Source organism: Rattus norvegicus, chromosome 1 (genome assembly GCF_021556685.1).
Source record: "Rattus norvegicus strain SHRSP/BbbUtx chromosome 1, alternate assembly SHRSP_T2T, whole genome shotgun sequence".
In the NCBI taxonomy this organism is placed as follows: Eukaryota; Metazoa; Chordata; class Mammalia; order Rodentia; family Muridae; genus Rattus; species Rattus norvegicus.
The window spans coordinates 252,500,773-252,523,096 of record NC_141534.1 but is presented as its reverse complement, the minus strand read 5'-3'; the positions used below and the strand labels follow the sequence as shown (position 1 = coordinate 252,523,096).

At 46.3% G+C, this 22,324-nt stretch overlaps 1 protein-coding gene and 1 long non-coding RNA gene across 52 annotated transcripts in view; both read left to right on the top strand.

The window, feature by feature from the left end:
* Sorbs1 (sorbin and SH3 domain containing 1) overlaps positions 1 to 22,324 on the top strand; it is a 222,725-nt gene that overhangs the window by 164,669 nt on the left and 35,732 nt on the right. For 49 of the 51 annotated variants that reach the window (XM_087590829.1, XM_087590755.1, XM_087590767.1 and 46 more), the window contains 6 exons: positions 2,415 to 2,498; positions 6,166 to 6,231; positions 6,760 to 6,861; positions 10,776 to 10,825; positions 19,313 to 19,485; positions 22,071 to 22,156. In XM_087590829.1, coding sequence (XP_087446955.1) covers positions 2,415 to 2,498; positions 6,166 to 6,231; positions 6,760 to 6,861; positions 10,776 to 10,825; positions 19,313 to 19,485; positions 22,071 to 22,156 — 561 coding nt within the window. 51 annotated transcript variants of the gene reach the window in all.
* LOC148007911 (uncharacterized) lies at positions 14,000 to 16,660 on the top strand. Its single transcript, XR_015653357.1, has 2 exons — positions 14,000 to 15,220; positions 15,323 to 16,660. It is a non-coding gene; the product is annotated as an uncharacterized LOC148007911 (long non-coding RNA).

Genomic DNA, 22,324 nt, shown 5'->3' with positions numbered 1-22,324 from the left:
GTGGGAACAGGGCTCGCTCTTCGCTTCCAGCAGGGGTGTCCATTCTTAGTCTGTTCCTTGGTTAGATGCCGCTTAGTTCCACATGGCAAGCTAGCGCAGGTATGAGCACTGTGGGTGATATCTTTTTACCTTTATGTCTGGGCAGCTCAAAGAACCAAGGCTTTAGATTTAAGATATTTAACATACCCTTTTCTTTATTCAACACTAGCCTTGCAGGCAGTGATCCTGCAAACAGCATTCAAGAGTGAATGGGCCATTCTTTCAAGGCTGTAAATAGGCTAACTCTTAGGCAGCTTCCCAAAAGAGTTGGTATGTCAGTACATTTTACTGAGAAAAAAAAAAAAAAAGCAAAAACAAAAACCCTAACCTATTCCCAGGGACGAGTTTATAAATAGTCTTCTCAAGAATAACAAGTGGGAAGTAGGTTTCATGAAAACCCATCGTTCTAGATTGTAGAATGAGCCAGTGCCTAAGCCATCATTCCCAAATGGTTTGGGGTTTGTGGACACTGTGCTGCTTTTCACCGAATAAAGGCAGAAGCCAGGCTGGAGCAATGGCTCAGCTGGTAAAGTGCTAAAGGACCTGAGTTCAGTTCCCAGAAAAAGAGTAATAGAAACAGGCTTGGTGCCTCATGTGTATAATTCCAGCCCTGGAGTGGTAGAGCCGGGCAGATCCTTAGGACTTGCTGGGTAGCCAACCTGGCCCAATTGGCGAGCACTGAGTGACAGAAAGACCCTGACTCAGGAAACAAGGTAGCTCAGAAACTCTCACTTAAAGTTTTTCCTCTGATACCTACATACATGTGCACGCGAGCGCGCATGCGCGCGCATACACACACACACACACACACACACACACACACACACACACACACACACAAACACACAAACACACACACGACACTATTTATATCTGGATGGGCAGGCTTTTTCCTTCAGGATGGAAACTCTAGAGGAAGCTGATCTAGATGCGAGAGGACGGAGTTCAGCGTATATTCCCCTGTGGTTTCAAATCATATTTCAGTTGAAGCCTCTGATGTGCCCGTGTATCTTCTACATTAACAGCAGGAATGAACAAATGACGAATGGTTCCAGGGAATTTGGAAGAAGGGCTTGGTAAAGTCACTAAGACAGTTTGCTGCTTGCAGAGAGATTTGAACACTGCCTTAGTGGTGTCAGTACCTCCGGGAAGGACTACTCTGGGGTGTGGTGGCGCTGATGACCTGTTGGTGGGCCTGGCAGCAGGCTATTCATATTACCTTATGGCCATGGGGCAGCTAAGTTTCTTGTGTGATATCTTCAACCTCAGAAGAAACTGTGAACATTTTTGTATTTCAGATTGTTATTTAAAAAAAAAATCACATCTCAACCTTTGGTAATTTTCAGAGTTACTGAGACCATATGAACTTAAGCAAACCCTGAACTCAAACAATGGACCTAACTCCTTTTATTAGAAAACTTGACTTGATTTCTAGTCATCCATTTTTGGTGTTTTCCAAAAGTAGGCGATATTTCCTAGATAAAGTGCCAGATAAAGTGACATGTTAAGTTGCGGGGTCCCAAGTATCAATCTCCGTGACACGTCTTAGTGTAGCGGCAGCGAGGGATGTGACTTTGGAGCATAACCCAGAAGCTTTCTCCCCGTTCTGTCCTCCGTCTCGTCTAGCTTCTCTGTCGCTTGCTTGTTCCCTTCAGTCCTTTAACATTTGTTTGTTAGAACACAGAGTGTATGCTGTCTGTGCTCATCCCCCACAACGCTTGTTTAAAATAGCTTTCACCTGTGTCCTCTACTTTGACTTACGTCATTTTCACTCGGCCGTGTATGACACATGGTATCTCACCTGCTCATGTGCCATTAAAGATGCAGTGTTAACCAGCTGGCTTTGATGAAGTGTCCATACCTGCGTTTATTTTGAAAACCTTAGGGCAGCCTTGCAAATAAGTACTAAAACTGTCCTGGCCCATGAAAACCGTTTGCTTTATTCTGACATAGACGCTGAATGTTTGCTGTGCTCGCCAGCTTATGCGCTCACGGTTATTATTATTATTATTATTATTATTATTATTATTATTATTATTATTGCAAGAGGAAATAAGGACTTTGTTTTCTCTAAGGCTGAAATGATTAAGAATGCCGGTCTGCCCATATTCACCTTTGCGGTGACGGGTCGAGGTGTGGTGCCGAGTCCCTATATCCAGTCCATCTGCCTCTGCCGTTGGACTGAAAACAAATAACCTCACTGCTCCCTGCCTCGGTTTCCCTGTTTTTCTGGGGTCAGTAAAACTGGACAGTGTCTGCTGTTGAAGCAGGCGCTGTGTAACCCAGAGCCGCTGCATCTCTACTGGCTCCTATGTAACCTTTTACATAATGTTATCCTTCTCTTTCTTCCATTTCCCTGTCACCAACCCTTATAGAGTCGGGATATAAGCCCAGAAGAGATAGATTTAAAGAATGAACCTTGGTATAAATTCTTTTCGGAATTGGAGTTTGGGAGACCGGTAAGTGTGATAGCTTCGGTGGTTATACACCTTGTGAAATGATGCTGTTGGTGCCTTACTGCTGCTACAGAATCAGGTCCACGTGAGGAATCCGGTAGCGGGAGCAGCTGTGATAACTGTCCATGGTCAGATTGCATGATCTCACTACGACCTATAGGTTTTCCTCAGTTCCCCAAGAGGGGACAGTGAACCCCGAGGTACACCTTTCTAGAACATCCAGAGAGTGACCGGGGCATCGTTAGTTTGTCCTAGGACCTCTCTCTGCCACCTCCAACAAGTATCATATACCTGGTGGGCGGCATTTATTTTTCTGCCACACAGTCACTACTTTAGCCAGTCATTAAGGTTTATGAAGACAGGCGGGGAAATGTGTCACTGAGAAGGGAGGTGTTACGACGCCTCATATCACATTTTGAAAGCGTGCATGCAAGGCAAGCTTTTGAATATGCAAAAAACCAAACCAATACAAAAACAAAAACAAACAACAACCAAACAAAATCCACCTGGTCCTCTGTGCAGATATAACCCCAAGTCCAACCCAGTTAAAGGCAGCTTTTTAGGGAATGATTTTTTTTCTGAGTTGTGCTAGTATCGTTTGGAAGGGAAAGTAGAACTCTAGAAAATTTAGTGTTCAGCAGCTTCCCCTAAGGTGTTTGAGAATTTTTTTGGAAGTTTGTTAGTTTTAATACCCATAACAATCTGAATTAGTCCTTCCATTGAAGGTGAAGCACTTTAAGCCTGGAATTACTTTAAATTTTCATGGCGATAGACTTGAAAACTGTAACTACTTTGAATTCCCAATTATAACTGCAAAAGGAATTTATAGGTGGAAGAGTTATGCCTAGAAAAATAAATGTTAGACGTGGGTGTGAGACTCTAACCATTGGTCTGGGTCTCAGGTGGTTGTTTTATCTGCGGATAGGAACTGATTTTTATAGTTCAGTAAGATGTTGAATTCCATGCTGTGTATTTTTCATCAAGACGAAGACAGGCAGTTCAGGCTGGCACTGTGGAATGGCTGATTTGGCTAACAGATGCTAGGCTTGAAAGTTAGGAGTGCCCAGTTGCCAACATTCGAGCTTGTAGGACCAGGTATTCCTCCTTTCTGGGCCCTGCAGGATGCAGTCATCACGCCTCTTCCCCTAATCTGTTATTGATGAGCGCCACCTAGGGACAGTGGAGAGGAAGTGTCTGCCCAGCTACACTTTTCTCTCTCCTCCCCAGGGCACAGTGCACAGCTCCTTTCCTCTCCTTCCCCCCAACGCCCCCATTTTTTTTTCTGCTTTTCACTATTTAGACACCAGATTTAACACACGGTCTTTCTCGCATGCAGTAAAACGAACGGTGTCCTAATCCTTTTCCTTAAGACCTGCTTGGTTATTGAACACATATTGATATATGTGGTCCCCTCCAAAGTGCTGATGGCTGTGTGCAACAGTGACGGCTCACTGTCCTCATGGAAAGTCGGAGATGCTCGTTTTCAGCTCCTTTCTCCAGAATCCATGCCAGTGATTTTTTTTTTAAAGTCCTTTTCCAGATCGCAGATTGCTAGCCATCCCCTTGTCTACCAAATAACTAAGCCAGTTTAATCTGAAATACTGTTTTTGCAAAAGTTAGGGAAGCATCTCTACTAATTGATTACTAGTGATACATTCTCATAACTCTATCACTGCAAACAAGTCCGTTGGTGTGAGACAATACCTCAGAGTCCCAGCTTTCAGGAAACAGGTCTTGAGAATAACTCGGTACATTAAGAGTTTTGCCAAAACACTGTTAACGGACCTGTGTAAGCATAGAGGGCACATATCAGTTGTCAGATAATTCTTTATCTTGGGGGGACTGATTCCTTTTCGTGTAGCCTTAGCTCCCGAAGATTTGTCAAAAGAACAGGTGCCACATCTCCAGGGACCTCGGTGAAAAGAACACTTTCACATATGGTCTGAGACATCCCCAGGGAGGACTTGTTATTTAGTTGAACCAACAGAATTTAGGAAGGTGGTAGGAGAGTGGGTTTTTTCCCCTTCTTCTCTCCTATTCTAATTACAGAGCGCCCTGCTGTGGCAAAGCTGTAATTGGTGGCAGTTGTTTTATAAGATGTGTTAACCATTCCTGAGTCTGCCAATCACATTAGACACAAGTTGTCATCAATATTTTGTGTCTGTTGTTCTCACACCAACTTAGGGTTCTTACTCCTAGTAAAGCCTGCTAGAATCCTGGTATTAATAGGTGCTGAGTTCCTTTTTCTTCCTGAGCCTCCTCTTAGAAAGCCACTCAAAAAGAACATAAGATCGCAACACGATCCTGATTGGTGACCTAAGTAAGGCGCTATGAATAACCAATGATTTAAGACGTCAGAGACCACTTGGGGAGGCCGGGGTGATTGTTCGAAGCAAATTTAATTTGTAGATACTTGTTTATGTAATTTGTGACAAAGTAAGAAAGGTGTGGGAATGACACGGGTTAAAACGTCTACTTCCCAGACAGCCATTGACTGTATTAAACGCTAAAAATGAATGGTCGCCATATCACTGACGTTGCAGAACGCAGACCTCACATCCATGAAGACCTGCTGCTGACAGCAAAAACACAGCCAGAGTCAGTTTGTTTTCTTTTGGAGAGGTAGTACAGGGAGCAAGAGGGCCCACCTTTGACTCTCCCCTTCCCCCCAGTTTCTACAGAAATTGATTTGCTGTCTAGCCACAAACTCAAGGCAATGTTTCTTAGTATTAATCCCCCGAGTGCTTCTGTAGAGTTAAGGGACATGAGACTTGCATGCAGTCTGCAGAGCTTTTAATGATCTCCTGGGTTTGATCTCCCTGGAGATCACAGAATGGTAGATCTCAAGTGTACATAGGCACAGTCAGAATCCACTTTGTGAGAGAGAAATTCAGAGTTAGAAGTTTCTGGAAGTTTGCTTAGCTCTCACTCCCTTAGCACACACCCTTGGTAAGCCTGCAGCATTCTCCTGGCAGATTTTTCAGCTCCCTGGTTGTCCATGAAGGGGTAAAGAACAAACATAGTGACCTCTGACCTGCTGGGGGTTGGGGCATGCCTGTAGCGTCACTGGTATTACCTAACTCTGCTTCCATTATGAAAGGCCAGTTAAGCTGCAAGTGTGAAATTGTCACGTGTACTGTTTGAATTCCCACTCTGGATGCCATTGATCCCTACTCTGGATTCTGCTGCTACAAACCTTTCTAGGTCACCTTTTTTAGGTGAGCCTCTGTTGGCCAAACCTAACAGATTCCCGCATTTATTAACACGCAGTAAATTTTTCCTGCAGTAGGAAAGACTATTTTCAAAAATGTAAAAAAAAAACCTCCAGGTTCAGTCTTTGTTTGAAGAGAACAAGAAAGAATTTGAGTTTCTAAATTTGTTTCAATTCCTTATTGATGCTTCCCCCACCCCCACCCCCGCCTTTTTATAATTATTTTTAGTACTGAGAATCAAGTGTTGATTTACTCTTGAAACGTGTACTTCCTAGTCAGAGATTTCAGGTCCCCTGGGGCAGACAGCTTCGTGTCCTGAGCCAGGACCCCAGCCCTTTGCTTTGAGTTCAGCTTTCTGTGTCGGTCCCGTTCCTAGTGTGCCCCTCCTTGTCTGAGCCCCATGTCTGTCTTTATGCCTTTATGCTTATTTCTTCATTTCCTCCTCTGCTTCCCGTCAGCCTCCTAAAAAGATATGGGACTATACTCCTGGAGACTGCTCTATCCTTCCTAGAGGGGATAGAAAGGTAATTCCGTGCCTCCTCCTCGGACTGTGTGCTACACCGCTAGCTTTGGGTGCCGTGAGTGTGTTGTGGGTGTGTGTTCTTTTCTTAAATCCTTTTTTTTTTTTTAACTTAGTACCTTGTTTGGCCTGGTGATAAAACTATTTAATGAAGTCCGTGAGACATATACTAATGCATAGAGGTTCGTTTTGCTTTGTTTTTTAAACCAACTCTTGTCACAGTCGTTATACTCTGACACAAAGGAAGCAGACCAGGTAGGTTTTTGTGGCACTTGTAGTTCTCCTTAGAAGTAGAATAGATGTCTGAAGTTCCGCTACCGAGGATTTCCTTGAACCTGCCTAGTGTTGCTCTTTCTGTGTTCACGTCTTTAAACTAATTTCCAGTGAGCTCTTGTGATTGACTCAGGCCACCGTGACCCTATTAAAATTATGACACTAAAAACAAAATTCATCTTTCATACTTAACCCTCCATTCCTTCCTCTTTTCTCTGAACTAAAACATTCTTTCTCATCTTTTTCTTTCTTGAACCAGACTAACCTAGAAAAAGATCTCAACTTGTGCCAAGCAGAGTTAGAGGCAGATTTAGAGAAAGTGGAGACGGTTAATAAATCACCCACTGCACACGTGCCACAGGTATTTCCAGTTTTTCTCTTGCTCTTGGTTCCTTTTCCAGCTCTGCCTTGTTTTCTTCTCTGTTCGTTGGTTTCTATGTTGTGGAGATGACAGAGGGTGATGCTGCTAGCTTTGAGATGCATGGCTTTCTGTTTACACACACACACACACACACACACACACACATACATACACACACATGCACACACATACATACACATACATGCACACACACACATACACACACACACAAACACACACATGCACACACACATACACATACATGCACACACACACACCCCACCGGGTCAATTTTTTTGTTTGGAATCCTTTGGAACTTGGCATATTCCTTTAAAGCACTTTTTAAATACATACAGGATGGCTGATGATTTGAACTCTTCCCTACCCACCATGCCCCGTATTTCTTCTTTTGATGACCTTTTAAAAGTTCTTTCCTCTGCCTTCTTTGAATTTCCACAGTGCTATTTGGGGAGCCAGTTTTTCTTAGCTTTTTTTTTCTTTTTGTCACCCCGGGAGATGCCAACCTCAGGTCATTTTGATAGACACAGCAATAGTAACTGGGCTAAGGCATTGTCAGAGCAACGGTGTCTGTCATCGTAAAGGTCAGCAAGTTCACAACAAAAAACACACTCTAGATATCAAATAGCCTGGATATGAGCATTTAACACTGGATACCTTTGCTGGTATCTTAAAGGGGGCCACGTTAAAATGTATGTGTTTAAAAGGTAGGAAGGGGAAAGGAGAAAGAGCCAGTCCAAGGTGAACAGACTTCTAGGGGGAAGATGAATGTTTGCTGAAGTGTGCTTTAGGTTCCCTGACAAAACTGAAGAGCCTCTAGTGAGAAATTATGGCTTTATGTGGTCATTTCTATAGTGGCCAGGAAGGACACTTGTCCTGTGGGAGGACATTTGTAATTGATAATGGGTCTGTGCTAGATGTAAGCAGTATTGAGACCCACCGGTGCAAGGTTAGAAACCCAAACCCAGGGAAGGGCAAAGATACCAGAGTTTATGGTAGCCTCCTTGTGGGTCTGGGATATAAGAGTGGGAAGCCATTGAGCTGTGGTAGTCCTGGCTACCTCCTTGGTATACAGAACTGAGAATTGATGAAGAAGATAGCATGGGTGGGCCCTTTCCCTCAGAACTGAAAAGAGCAAAGAGGTAAACTGTCATATATCCAGGTGAGACAGGTGATTGGGGTGGAGAAAGGCAGAGTGGGCTTCTGGGTTTCTAACTAGGGTGAGACCATACTGAGATCTGGTATAACTGCTGTAGTATTAAAGGCTCAAGGAAGAAACTATCCCAGCCTGTCCTGGAATACGAGTTATGGCTATGGGTCTGTCTTAATAACAATGGCCGACATGCAGGATGAGAAGTCTAGTAACAGGCTGGCCAAAATAAATCATTTCATAGCAGTTAAACATCTGCAGCTCATGCAGAGATGGGGGCTCAGCTAGAGCTGACAGATCCTTCCGTTAGGGCCCAAGCCCTGCCAGGGACAAGATGGTGCAGGGAAGTGCCTGACACATGGACCCACAATCCATTCCCATTGGTTGTTTTTCTGGTGCAGTTAGCATTGAACATAGATGAGGATGCTGGCAGGAGTTCCACACACACACACACACACACACACACACACACACACACACACACACAAGAGACTGCCTTCAGGATGGGACAGATATGTCCATATTTACTGGGGATAATATAGAAAGAGTATATGTGTTCAAAGGGATAAGACAGATCAGCTCGACTAGAAATCTTGAGTGGGAATGGTGGGATGGACAGGCTTGGAAAAGACTGTAGACTCAGGAGTGTGACTAAGAAGATGTTGGGTTTTCCTTTAGACCACTGATGATGGAGAAGAGGGGTTGGGATGGGGGGAGGAGACCATTCCTTTAGAGAAGTTAAATTGAAAGTAGAAAAGGTGAGTGTCAGAGGGAGGAGGCCACTGCAGGAGTCCACACTGTAGGGGCCTCAACATGGAGGAGGGGAAGGATCGGTGGGCAGAGACTGCCAGGGGAGTTCCAGTGGACTAGCTTAAGTAGTTGGTGTGAGGAATGAGCTCAGGAAAGGAGGAGCGATAACATTAGGGTTTGGAGTCGACAGCTAGAATATTAGTAAAGCTGAAGGAAGCTGGAAAGAGACTCACTGTAGAGGTAAATCGTGGAGTTGGTTTCAGGTGTTTGGCCGCTGAGTTGCTGGCTTGGGATCAGGTTGGGATATTGAGAAGGTAGTAGGAACCGTAAGACTAGATCTTAGGAAGCAGGCAAGTGCTATAAAAATTATCAGAGTTGCCTACAGGGAGGCGATTGGGAGGTTTGGGGAGTCAGTAAAGACACCTAGTAGCAAGTAAAGGACTGAGAGAGGTAGGGACCAACAGCTACCCATCCGCTAGGATACTGGATGGCATTAACAAGACAAGGAGAGCCACAGGGAGGACAGTTCAGAGAGATGGAGGAGCCAGGAAGGCCCAGTAACCCAACTGCTTCAGAGAGATCTGAGGAAATAGATTGGGGGATGGCAGGATGCCTCGGTGAGTGAAGCTGCTTGCTGTGTAACTATGACAACCCCGGTCCCGTCCCCTGAACCAGGTGGAAAGAGAAATGACAAAGCTGTACTCTGGCCTCCACACGTCCACCAGGACACCATGTCGCCACGACATACGTACTTTACCCCACCCGGTAATAAGCAAATAAGTGGTTTACAAAAGATAAAATTCTAGGATAGGTCCACGGAACGGATTATAGAAATTTATACTTGGCTTCTGGGCGTTAGGCTCTGTGGAAAGGAATCAGAAAATCCTGCAGGGGGGTGACGTGATTGGAAGAGGGAATGAAGGGGTAGTGATGACCCCAGAAGGAGGGTTTTTGTGATGGCGATGCTGGCAAGCTCTTCAACCGTAGAATCCCAGAATGGGGGAAAGGCCAAAAGCTCGGAGCCTTGTGACAGGAGGTGGGTTGCTGTCAGTAGAGCCAGAAGGACCAGAGGACGATAGGACTGAGCAGAGCTGTAGGGCAGAAAGGAAGGCACCCCTCATCCTGGGACAGCAGGAGAGGGACCTGTTGGAGCTGGCTATTTCTGCAAGCCGAAGGAAGGCTAAGGAGCCACCAGTGAGGCCACCACCCCTCCCTGTCATCTCCTCCTCCTGCACTGTTTCTCTTTTCCCTAAATGTCTCTTCTCCAGGTAGTTTGTTCTTCCAATGGTTATTAGTAGAGGCGATAGTCATTATTAACTAGGGATATCTGTAGAAGTTAACTTCTACATTGATTTACTTAACACAAGTACATTGAACCCTTGACATCCCCCCCCCCTGAGTTGTGTAATTACATTGCTTCCTCTCTCCAGTAGTTCTGGGTTGATTTCTTCCTTTCGTTAGTGGCCCGTCATTTTATGAAGCGTCTCCCAACCCGTACTGACCGTGTGGTTAGTGGATTCTGTGAAATTGTGTCTCATTTTCACACTTCTCAACATGGTATGGCCATCTTAAGGTGCTTTTTAAAATACAGTCTCTACCTAGAGCGCTGTGTGCTGCTCTTGGGTGTGGCACTTGTGGTGCATGAAAGGAGCTACAGAGGCCTTAGCAGAGTGTCTGAGGGTCGGGGAAGAGAAACGAATGGGCTTCTGCTCTCTGGGGTTGCAGCCGAGGATAAGTGTGAGCAGAAGTTCACCTCCAGGCTCACCTATGTTTGTGGCTCTATCTCGTGTAAAGCAAAGGATGAGAACCAGCACCCCTCAATCTCTCCTGGCCCAAAAGTCTTTGTGCCCAAGCCCCTTGTCCCCCAGAGGCACTGTCTACCTGACCAAACTGAAGCAGCCTGTCTCCTTCCCCTTGCTTTGCAACCAGTGAATTAACACCAATCACTGTAATTTTTGTTTCTTTTTACATTGTTCTTTCCTTTTGACTTTTACAGAGCTCAGCAGTCAGCCCGACTCCAGACATTACGTCAGAGCCTCCTGGATAGTAAGTAGCCAGTCCTGTGTTTTCATGGCTCAGTGTATCAAGGGCTAGACAAGGGTGAGAACAGCGGGTGGTTTGGACCCTGATCTGTATCTGTCTGTGGTGTCTCCTGGTAGGCAGTAAAGGCTGTGGTTCTGGGCAGGGCTCAAGGTAGTGGGCTGTCACACACTTTGGGCTTTGTCTTCCAGTAGTTTGATGGTGTGGTAGTTTTCAAATTAGTTTTCTTTGATTCTCTTTCTCCGAATTAATTTTACGGAGACTCATGTTACCTTTGATAGCTTTACCCCAGGTTGATGTCTTTATCTTTGGGGTGTGAAGTTACTTGTATGCATTTATTTTAATTTTGCTTACTTTGCGCACATATGTTTGGGTATATATATGTCTGTGAGTGTGGGCTTGGCTGTGGAGGTCAGAGCACAAGCTATGGGAGCTTTCTTCTCATCGTGAACCCTGGGAATCTGTCGGGCCATCGGGTTTGCATAGCGGGTGCTTCTGTTTGCTTAGCCATTGTATTGGCCCATTTGTCTCCATTAGAGTCAAACTTGCTCTCAGTGGATCTCTGAGGGAAGAAACTGTAGCTAGGATGTACCAGCTCTAGAATAAAGATACAGGGGCAGATAGTAGGATTAGGTCCTGAAACCAGTCCTGCCATGCAAGATGCAGGCCTAGATTTTCACATGGACATAGTTGTTGTTGTTGTTGTTGTTGTTGTTGTTATTATAATGCCAATTAAAATTTTGGCTGCACAATGCATGTATGTTCCATTTTTTTTTCTTCATGGAGTGACTGATACTAGGGGTACAGGAATGGGTTTATTTTCTCTGACAATGAATTAAGAGACAAGGAATGGAAAGAAATGGAAATCTTGAGTGCCTCAGCAGAACTACCATGTGATATCTTGGAAATTAGGGTCCCCTCCTGGTTCCCAATTTCATTAATAAAAGTTTAAGAATGGCGACACCAATAGAGGTCTGAGAATAAAAGGAGGAGCCCAGGGCGGGCGGGCTGTCAATCCCAGGAGCCCAGGGCAGGCAGGCTGTCAATCCCTAGCTGCCTGGAAGGAGAAGGAAGGAGAAGGAACGAAAGCCACGCTGCCTGAGATAGGCAGTAACAGGTCAGCCACCTGGCAGCAGGCAGCCTGTGGCCAACACAGGAACTTTAGAGAAAGTAAGGAGTTAGGGAGTTTATGTTAGATAGGGAGTTTAAAAGCATGAGTTCTGGTTAGCAGCTGAAAGATGAAAAGAAAAAAATAGTTACACCTTTCTAAGTTAGGCTTCAAAAAGGTTAACAGCTCTAGCTGAACCTCATGGTAGCTAGATCCCCCAGGAGGCACTTGGAGGAGGGAATTCTGGGAAGGAAAATCTTAAGGTGAGCCTGCCTCACTGCAGATGATCCCAGAGACGAGGGCATGTCTCCACCTAGAGGTAGAGTCCGTTTTTACATAACCATGGTCTCCTCTAACTCTGTCTCCAGAGTGCCCTTCCCAGGGCTGTGCCCGGCAGCTCTTACCCTGGCTGTGTTCTTTTCAGGGCTGCCTTTGTCTTGCCTTGGGAGACCTGTTGTACAGAGCGAGCTCTGAAGCTGTATAATAAGTATGGACTGAACGCTCTCATGCCCAGATTCACATCAGTGCTTTGTCTGCATCTGCTGCCCACTCTCTGAGTTATTTGTCTATACTTTCCTAACTGCTAATCATAAACTCCTCAAGGACAAGGCCTTCCACCTTCAGGGTGCCAGGCAGACCTGCTAAGTTTGAGGTGTAGTGGGTTTTGGTTGCACTGGGCATTTTAACTAGGACTCTCCATGCCAGCCTTGGGTCACCATTGCTGCCTGGCCTTCCCTCTGACTCTTCATCCTCTCTCCCAGGACTGCACAGAGAAGGCTGCCTCACTACCTGAGTGGCCGGCTCAGCGAATCCCTTAGTGCTCCCAGCACTATGCTACTTATCACAATAGGAACGCTGGCACGGCTGTCTGGGGGAATCCTCTCACCCCCACAAAATGAGTACAGTAAATGAAAGACAAAGCAGCCGGGGAATGAGTGGATGTAAGGGTTAAAGGTGTTTGGAATGGTAAATCACTACCGTGGTGATCAGTTGGGTTAAGGACACAGATCTCAGATGACAAAGCTTTTAAGTCTACTGGGCACTTACTGTGTACTAGGTCCTCTTCACATTTATTCCTGTGAGCATCCCAGGAGGAGCGGGTATGACCGTCATTGCCAGTGTACAAGTGAGGAAATGGGCACGCTAGCACAGCGTTCTGACCCCAGTTCCGTAGCTGATGTGTGGGCGCTCTACCCGGAGTTGGAGCAATGACACTCTGGGCCAGGTGTCGGTAGTAGAAACTCATCTGAGCTACACTGAACCAAACTTAGTAATAATGTAGCCGAAAGTATGACAAAGCTGATTTTGAGCTGTTGTATACAATGTAAGCAAGTCTTTGCAGTACTAGCATTTTGAGTCACTGTCACCCGTGTATATGTCTGGCTTTATGTTTTACACTTCCACCTATCTCAGAACTTTTAGTTTGTAATTTCCCCCCTATTAAAGCCGATTTTTCACCTAACCAAAAGAGCTTTACCCTGTTCAACCAGCAAGTGGCACTCAAGGAAGAGCTGCTCTTTCTGAACCCGCAGAGAGCGGTTTCCTTAACTGAGAACAAAACACAACCTGAAGAACTATGTTAGAACATTGGAGATTCCCCAGCCCCTAATATATACCAGAAGCCTGGGTGCACGTAGGCGTTTGGATTTGGGATCATTTATTCCCCCAGCTTTTGTTTAACCACCTTATCCGGCACCAGGCTTGGAAAGATTAACCAAGAACCTGCTGGAACCCCTGCACAGTGTGAAGCGGATTTGTTAGTGGTAACTCGAATCCAGCATGGCATATGTGATGCCGAGGTCCAGAAGGGGGCGGGCTCCTCTCACTCAGAGAACAAGGAAGGCTCTGTAAAGAAAAAAAGAAAAGCAAAGCTTGAGTAACGGGGACATTATATTATTGAAATTTTTAAAGAAATGAATTTTTGTTTGTCATAAAGTTCCGTAAGATGGGACCTCTAGAGAACTGTATAGACCCCCTCCCACAAAGCTACATTCGTGACAGTTGCCCGTTTTTCTTTGTGAAGTAGTCAACTGGTTTTGAACAGGAAAGATTTAAGATTTTTTTTTAATTATGTATATGCGTATATGTATGTGTGAGAGTGTGTGCATGATAATTCAGTGTCCTTGGCGGTGAGAAGAGGGGTTTCATCCCCTGGAGCTGGAGTTGTAGGCAGCTCTGAGCTGCCTCAAGTACTGGGAGCCGTACCTAGGTGTTCAGCAAGCCCGGGGGTCTGCTCTTAACTGCTAAGCCAACTCTCCTGGGCTAGGTCGGTTATGTCCCTTGTTGAATGCTTCTACCTATGAGAGTGATAGACATATGGAAGGTCTCAATAAATACTTGTTTTAGCAAATCTGCACATTGGATTGCCATATGTCTTCTTTTAGATATAATACCAAGAGCGATTGCAGGGAGCTGGGACTAGAGGCTGGGAGGGTCACATGTTGCAGGATCTTAAGTAAGTGATAGTGAAGTGACCACTGGGCAGCAGAGAGAGCAAAGGGATTACTGTAGACTCTCAAGGAAGCGGGGCCTGGTGGCTGAGAGAGACTGGGGAGAGATGAGAGAAAGCACGCCGATTCCTCAGGCTCTGTGCTTGAGTAAGGGCAGGTGGCTGGACAGAGCCAGGTTTGGTTTGGGATGTGTTGGGATGGAGATGTTTGGAGAACATCCAGGTGATGTGGCTGGCAGTTAGCTTAGAGACTGACAGAAAGGTATACAGGTTTCTGATGGGTTTCCTAAACAGTCTTGTCACCAGTGTTAATGTTGCAAACGAAAGGAACTGAAGCCAAGAAAAAACATCTTGTTTGCAAGCTTTTAAAAAAACTCGAGCAGGAGTGCATCTCAACTGGTGTGTTCTTTGTTGGAATCTGGCTTTTCAGTACCCTGCCCATTATTAGTACGCATGGAAGGCATCCTGTCCACTGCCCCCAGACCTCTGTTAGCAAACATGGAAGGCACCCTGTGCTCTGCCCCTGGTCCTCTGTTAGTACACATGGGAGGTACACTATCAACTGTCCCTGAACCTCTCTTAGCACACATGGAAGGCACCCTGTGCTCTGCCCCTGGTCCTCTGTTAGCACACATGGGAGGTACCCACCCTGTGCACTGCCCCTGGTCCTCTGTTAGCACACATGGGAGGTACCCACCCACCCTGTGCACTGCCCCTAGTCCTCTGTTAGCACACATGGGAGGTACCCACCCACCCTGTGCACTGCCCCTGGTCCTCTGTTAGTACACATGGGAGGTACCCACCCTGTGCACTGCCCCTGGTCCTCTGTTAGCACACATGGGAGGTACCCACCCACCCTGTGCACTGCCCCTGGTCCTCTGTTAGTACACATGGGAGGTACCCACCCTGTGCACTGCCCCTGGTCCTCTGTTAGCACACATGGGAGGTACCCACCCTGTGCACTGCCCCTGGTCCTCTGTTAGCACACATGGGAGCTACTGACTCAGAATGATCTCACTTTATCCTTCCAGTGAGTGCAGTTTTGTTGAAACCTTTTAAAACCCCATGGCCAGCTCTGCTTCTCACAGAGGCTCAGTTCTCTGCCCTGTGTCCCGGCTAGCTTAGTCTGACCCAAATCTGACTTAACACAGTACTTCTCAGAGCTGAGCTTTTGAACTTGACTGGTTTTGTTTAATGTCAGTAGCTGTTAATTCTGGTTTTATCTCAGTCACTCTCAGCTAAGGAACCAATGTGACTTCTCTCAGCTCTGATCTTTTTGGATTTTGCAAAGTCCTAGGAACTCTGTGCCCTTACACAAAGGCAGTCCCTACTCTGGTCCTCAGTTTCCTCTTTTGAACAATGGAACAAATGACCCATCCTTAAGGGAGTTGTTGGAGATGGTGTCTTTAAAAACATGTGTTGAAGCTCTCGGATGCTGCTCTTAAATAAGGTGCCTCAGTGTACCTCGAGCATCTGGGAAAAACATTCCTTTGTCAGCTTTGGTATCAGAAAGAAAACATTTGGCTGTAGCAGCTACATTCCCAGAGGTTTCCTGAGTGCTGGCTTGTCGATCTGTGGGAAGCAGGAAGAAATGGGTGGGGCACAGAGAGCAGGCTGGCTGGGTAGGGGAGTGCTGAGGGCCACTGAGGTAGGTGAGGCCAGGCAGCTGTGAGAGAACAGAAGGTGGGTTGAAGCTCTGACTGAAGCTGAAGTGATTCAGAACACAGGTGGCAGGGTGGAAGTTGTCCAAGTTACCCACCAGCACCAAGGGCCAGGCAGGGCCCTCACACCAAAGTCCTCAGTGCCCTTAACTGGGGGCCAACAAAGGACATGTGGATAGCTTTGCTTTGGGAATTGTACAAAAGGGAGAGAATGGGGTGATATGCTGATGTTTAATTAGAAAACTCGAAGTTTAAAAGCCAATGTAGATGAGCGCCCACCTTTTTGAAAGTGGTATTTATAGAACCACCCTCTGGGTTCACCATTTTTAATGGGAGCTGATTTGTTTTTAATCAGAATCTTGGGGTGAGAGGGTGGAGTGTTTATGAGCATACCCAGTGGCCAAAAGCTTTAGGCCTAATCCCTGAGCCTAGGAAAGCCAAATCTTTATTTGGAGATGTGGATGGTCCCTCCAGGCACACTTTGGTCAGTTTTCAGAACAGGAAATAAGGTGATGTGGTGATTTTTTAATTGGGAAACGCAAAGTTTAAAAACAAATTTAGATGAACTTCCCATATATACTATCACACACACACACACACACACACACACACACACACACACATGTACATGTATATGTATGTGTGTATCTTATTTAAGAATAGTATCTGAGAGCTTCAACACATATGTGTGTGTGTGGGGGGGGTGACCAACAGGCACTTAGCACAATGCCTTTTATATCATAAGGATTTTTTTCCATTGTTGTCTGTAATTATGAGGAATCAGAGGCTAAGGTTTTGTACAAAATAAAGGGCTGGGTTTGTGGTATATGAAAAGGTCTACCAGTGGGCAGACAGGAAGACAGATGATCTGATTTATGTGTGATATAAAGTATCATTCTATGGTCCCTGGAGAACCTAGGTGTGGCTGATGTGAGTGGTCACTCCTGCCCGTCTTTTAACTTTCCTGCGTATTTGATGATACAGTAAAGTACAGGGGAAAGTGGATTCCACGAGGTAATGAGTCTTCAAAATTCAAATCTATGATGAAGACAGTAAACTGATTTCACTAGGATCGAAAGTGTATCGCAGAAGCCTATATTGTTGTATGAGACAGACATCTTGGGGAATGGGGAGGTATATGGAGTAGAGGGAGAGGGAGAGAGACAGAATGTGTGCTATGTTAATGCTTCAGCAAGCTAGACCACAGAAAAGCAGGTATGTAAAGGGAGGAGTTCACTAAGTAAAAAACGTTGTGTTTTTCCTGTGCCTTACCTCATTCCAAAAAGAATTTATAGTGACTTGAAAAATACCTAAATTTCAAAGAAGATAAAAATAAATGAAAGCCTAGAAAAGTGGCTCAGGGGTTAAGAGTCCGTACTGCTCTTGCCGAGGACCCAGGTTGGTTTCTAGCCGTTCACAGCTGTCTAGAACTCCAGCTCCGGGGATCCACTATCCTAGTCTGGCTTCTTCTGCAGGCACACGTGTGGTACACGTTCAGGCACATGCAGGTATACACGCATACATAGACAATAAAAATAAACAGATCTTTAAAAACCTAAAATGGATCAGGAGCTGGAGAAATGGCTCAGCAGTTAAGCTTGTAGCCTCTGCAGAGGCTCAAGTTCAGTTCCCAGCACCCAGATGATGGTTCACAACCATTCCTAACACAGGTTCCTGAAGATCCAGTACCACCTTCTAACCACTGTGGGTAGCAGGCATACAGGTAGTACACGTACATACGTGCAGACAAAACATATATATATATATGTGTGTGTGTATATATATATGTATATGTATGAGACATACATATATATGTGTATATATATATGCATGCATTTAAAAGCAAAGTTCATGCTTTAAAAGCAAATGAAGCCTATAACTGGACAGTAGTGTGGGTAGATGATAAATGATTGTGATGTATGCCACTTGTCCTAGCTACTGAGGAGGCTGAGGCAGGAAGATCACTTAAGCCAAAAGCTCAAAACAAAACAATGCCTGTCATCAGGGCACATAGAGTTCCAAGTTCTGATTTTTCTCAGTTGCTGATTTTCCAAGAGGCCACAGATAGCTGAGGCTCTTCTTCCCTTACCTGATGACTGCGATCTTTCTGTCAGCAGAAGTTCTCATGCAGAGTAACCCAGAAATACCTAATCTATGCCATGTACTTTAGCTGGCTGGCATCCTGCATCCTTGTCCCTAAATGTACCATTTTGTATGTAGCCACTAGGCTCCCCATTATCCTACCCACAGTTTCTTGTTTGTTTTAGATTTATTTAATCTTACTTATATGAGTACACTGTCGCTGTCTTCCGACACACCAGAAGAGGGCATCAGATCTCATTACAGATGGCTGTGAGCCACCATGTGGTTGCTGGGAATTGAACTCAGGACCTCTGGAAGAGCAGTCAGTGCTCTTAACCTCTGAGCCGTCTCTCCAATTCCCTGTTTGTTTTTGAAAAACAGGATCTCACTGTGTAGCTCAGAGTGGCCTCAAACTTACGCTCCTCTTGCCTGAGCCTCCCAGGTGCTGGGATTCCAGGTTCTTACTTGTTTTTTAAAAGCACAAATGTGGGCTGGAGAGATGGCTCAATGGTTAAGAGCACTGACTGTTCTTCCAGAGGTCCTGAGTTCAAATTCCAGCAACTACATGGTGGCTCACAACCATCTGTAATGAGATCTGGTGCCCTCTTCTGGTGTGTCTGAAGACAGAGACAGTGTACTTACATATAATAAATAAATAAATAAATCTTAAAAAAAGAAAAAAGCACAAATGTACTCATTGCCATGTAGGAGTTTTCTTGCTTAGATCATGTCTCTGTGGACCCAGGCATGGTGGCCCTGCTTGTCTGCAGAAATCTATGTCTAAATCAGTGGTTCTCAACCTTCCTAGTGCTGTGACACTTTAATACAGTTCTTCATGTTGTGGTGATCCTCTAGCCATAAAGTTATTTTTGTTGCTACGTCATAACTCTAATTTTGCTATTATTAGGAACCGTAATGTAAAAAATAAAAAAAATCTGTGCTTTCCAATGGTCTTACATGGATGGCCCCTGTACAAAGGTCACTCGAGCCTCAAAGTGGTCGTGACCCACAGGTTGGAGAACCACCGGTCCAAATGAACAAGCCCTGAGCTTTCTCGGGGCTTTACCAGGAAACCAAAAAGCAGTTTTCTCCTCAGCTGGTGACAAACAGATTTTTTTAAAAAGAATGTTAAGCAAGCTAACCCTTCTCTTTCTCTCCCTCCCCTTTCTCTTTTAAAATTCCCTTCTCTATAGTATATACTCCTCCGACTTCCATGCAGTGAAGAGAGAATCAGACGGGACCCCCGGGGGTCTCGCTAGCTTGGAGAACGAGAGGCAGATTTATAAAAGTGTCTTGGAAGGTGGTGACATCCCTCTTCAAGGCCTGAGTGGGCTCAAGCGACCTTCCAGCTCAGCGTCTACTAAAGGTAACCGACAAGCGGAAGACTACAGGCACGTCTCCTTCATGCCTGGTCCCTGAGTGTTGGTAGCGGGTGGACCTCCAGCCACAGGGACAAAGCTGCCTATCCGGGTCCAAGTCCAGCCTTTGGAGCCGCCTTGTCCCCCTCACCTATTTTCTTGACGGCCATTTTTCTTTCTGGTCTTAGTGGTCCCCCACCCACAACCTTGCTCTCTCTAAAACATCTCTCTCTTTTTTGTTGTTCTAATAATACCCCTTTTCCTAGAAGTTAGCCGAGCTTCAGCCTCTCCTAACCGGCAGGGCGGCCATTTTCTTTCGTTGCATCTTTGCACCTGCTTTGCAGCACAGATTGTTTTGCTTCCAGACATCAACTGGGGACTTTTTAAAGCCCTTCTGACAACTGAGCATGTTACCTCTCCTTTCCCCCCACCCCCTTAAAAGCAGCTTCCAGCTTTAACCTAATGGGTCTGTTTATTTTATTCTGCATGCTTACCAGTGGATCGTAAAGGCGGGAATGCTCACATGATTTCTTCATCATCAGTTCATAGCCGAACGTTTCACACTAGCAATGCTTTAGGCCCTGGGTGTAAGCACAAGAAACCCCTGTCGGCTGCGAAAGCCTGCATTTCGGAGATCCTTCCTTCCAAATTCAAACCCAGGCTCTCTGCTCCCAGCGCTCTTTTGCAGGAACAGAAGAGCGTCCTGTTAACCTCAGAGAAGGCTCAGAGCTGTGAGAACCTTTGTGTTTCTTTGAATGATTCCAAAAGAGGCCTCCCACTCCGTGTTGGGGGAAGCATCGAGAACCTACTCATGCGCTCCCGGCGGGATTACGACAGCAAGTCCAGCAGCACCATGAGCCTACAGGAGTACAGCACCAGCTCCAGGAGGCCTTGCCCTCTCTCCAGAAAGGCTGGACTGCATTTCTCCATGTTCTACCGGGACATGCACCAGATCAACCGAGCTGGCCTCTCCTTAGGCTCCATCTCCTCCTCGAGTGTGCGAGATCTTGCCTCCCACTTTGAAAGGAGCAGTCTGTCGCTAGCCAGGGGTGAGCTGGGCGCTAGCCAAGAGGGCTCAGAACATATCCCCAAGCACACAGTGTCCTCCCGTATCACGGCCTTTGAGCAGCTCATTCAGCGGTCTCGGTCCATGCCATCCCTGGACTTCTCTGGCAGGCTGAGCAAGTCCCCGACACCTGTGCTCTCTAGAAGCGGCCTGACCTCAGCTCGTTCAGCAGAATCCCTCCTCGAGTCTACCAAGCTCCGTCCCAGAGAGATGGACGGGATGGACTCCGGAGGGGTCTATTCGTCTCCCACGTGTAGCAATATGGCGGACCACGCCTTGAGCTTCCGGAGCCTTGCGCCCTCTGAGCCCCTTTCCATCTGCTCGGATGAGCTAGACCACTGCTCAAATATTTCTAATGACAGCAGGGAGGGCAGCGGGGGCAGTGTTCATGGGGACTTCCCCAAACATCGCCTCAACAAGTGCAAGGGCACCTGCCCGGCTTCATACACCCGGTTCACCACTATCCGGAAGCATGAGCAGCAGTCCTCCAGGCAGCCAGACTGGCGCTCGGATTCCAGGGGGGACAGGAACAGTCTCCTCAGAAACATCTACCTGATGAGCCCCCTCCCTTTTCGATTGAAAAAGCCCCTTCAACAGCACCCCAGACAGCCTCCCCACGATGACTCCTCAGGGTGCCCTGCTGGCCAGAAGGCAGACCTTCCCTGCCAGGGCCCTCAGGACCAGCCCCACTCTGCGGGGAAACCCATGGTCCCCACTCGCCTGTCTTCCCGACACACCATGGCCAGGCTTAGCCACAACTCAGAGCCCCCTCTGGACAGATCCGCAGGCCTGGAGGATTGCACAAGGGCTGTTAATAACGGGAACCCCGTGCCCTACTCAGACCATGCCTTGGACAGGAACAACAATCCACAAAGTGAACTGGCAGCAGCCCATGGAGGTGGCATTTTGTGTGTTTGACCAGTCTCACCTCCCCGTCTCCACTTGGCTTGCTCTGTCCCTCCCTCTGTGTGCTTCTGGTTCTCATCTTCTGCCTTGTCTTTTGCTTCTGTTTGTTTTGCTTGGCAATTAACCATGGCTTGTAGTGGGTGGCTGCACTTCTTTAAAAACAACCCCCCCACCTCATTTAGACTAACCAACCAAACCGTTTCGAAAGAAAAATTGGCCGTTTAGCTCATATCCAAAGACTGGGTTCGTTTGAAAACCCCGGTTCACACCAGTTCCCAGCCTCCCTGTGGTTTTTGGAGAGGCAGCCTCTCTCCGTGGCCCTGTGTGTGTGTGTGAGTGTACGGTCTGTCCCCGTTAGAGCCTGTGTGCTTCTTTGTGGGGACACTTAAAAGAATGTCCCTTTCTTTGCTCACCTTTGGCCTTCTGGTGAGTTGTCTCTGTATTAAACTGGTTTGCAAGTAAATCCAAAAAAGCAGGTGGGGTGGGGGCTCCGGGTTTTTCCCTTCAGAATTTGTCTTTGAGTATTTACCAGCATCTTTATAAATTTGACCTTAATAATAGAGAAAAACGGGCTTCACACTGATCCGTGGCTCATTTTAACTCTGCTGTGTTGTTTTGAAGATTCAGAGTCACCAAGACATTTTATACCAGCTGATTACTTGGAGTCCACAGAAGAATTTATCCGGAGACGGCACGACGATAAAGAGGTAACTTTCCTGTCTTAGCCTTGCTGCTCTTCTTCAGGGAGGAAAAAAAAAAAAGGAACTGAACTTTCTGGGCATCTTTCAGAAGGGTGATGGAGTATGGTGGGCGGGGGGCAGAAGCAATTGTAGCTTTTCACGAGCAGATTTTTATAAGATTTGGGCTCCATTTGT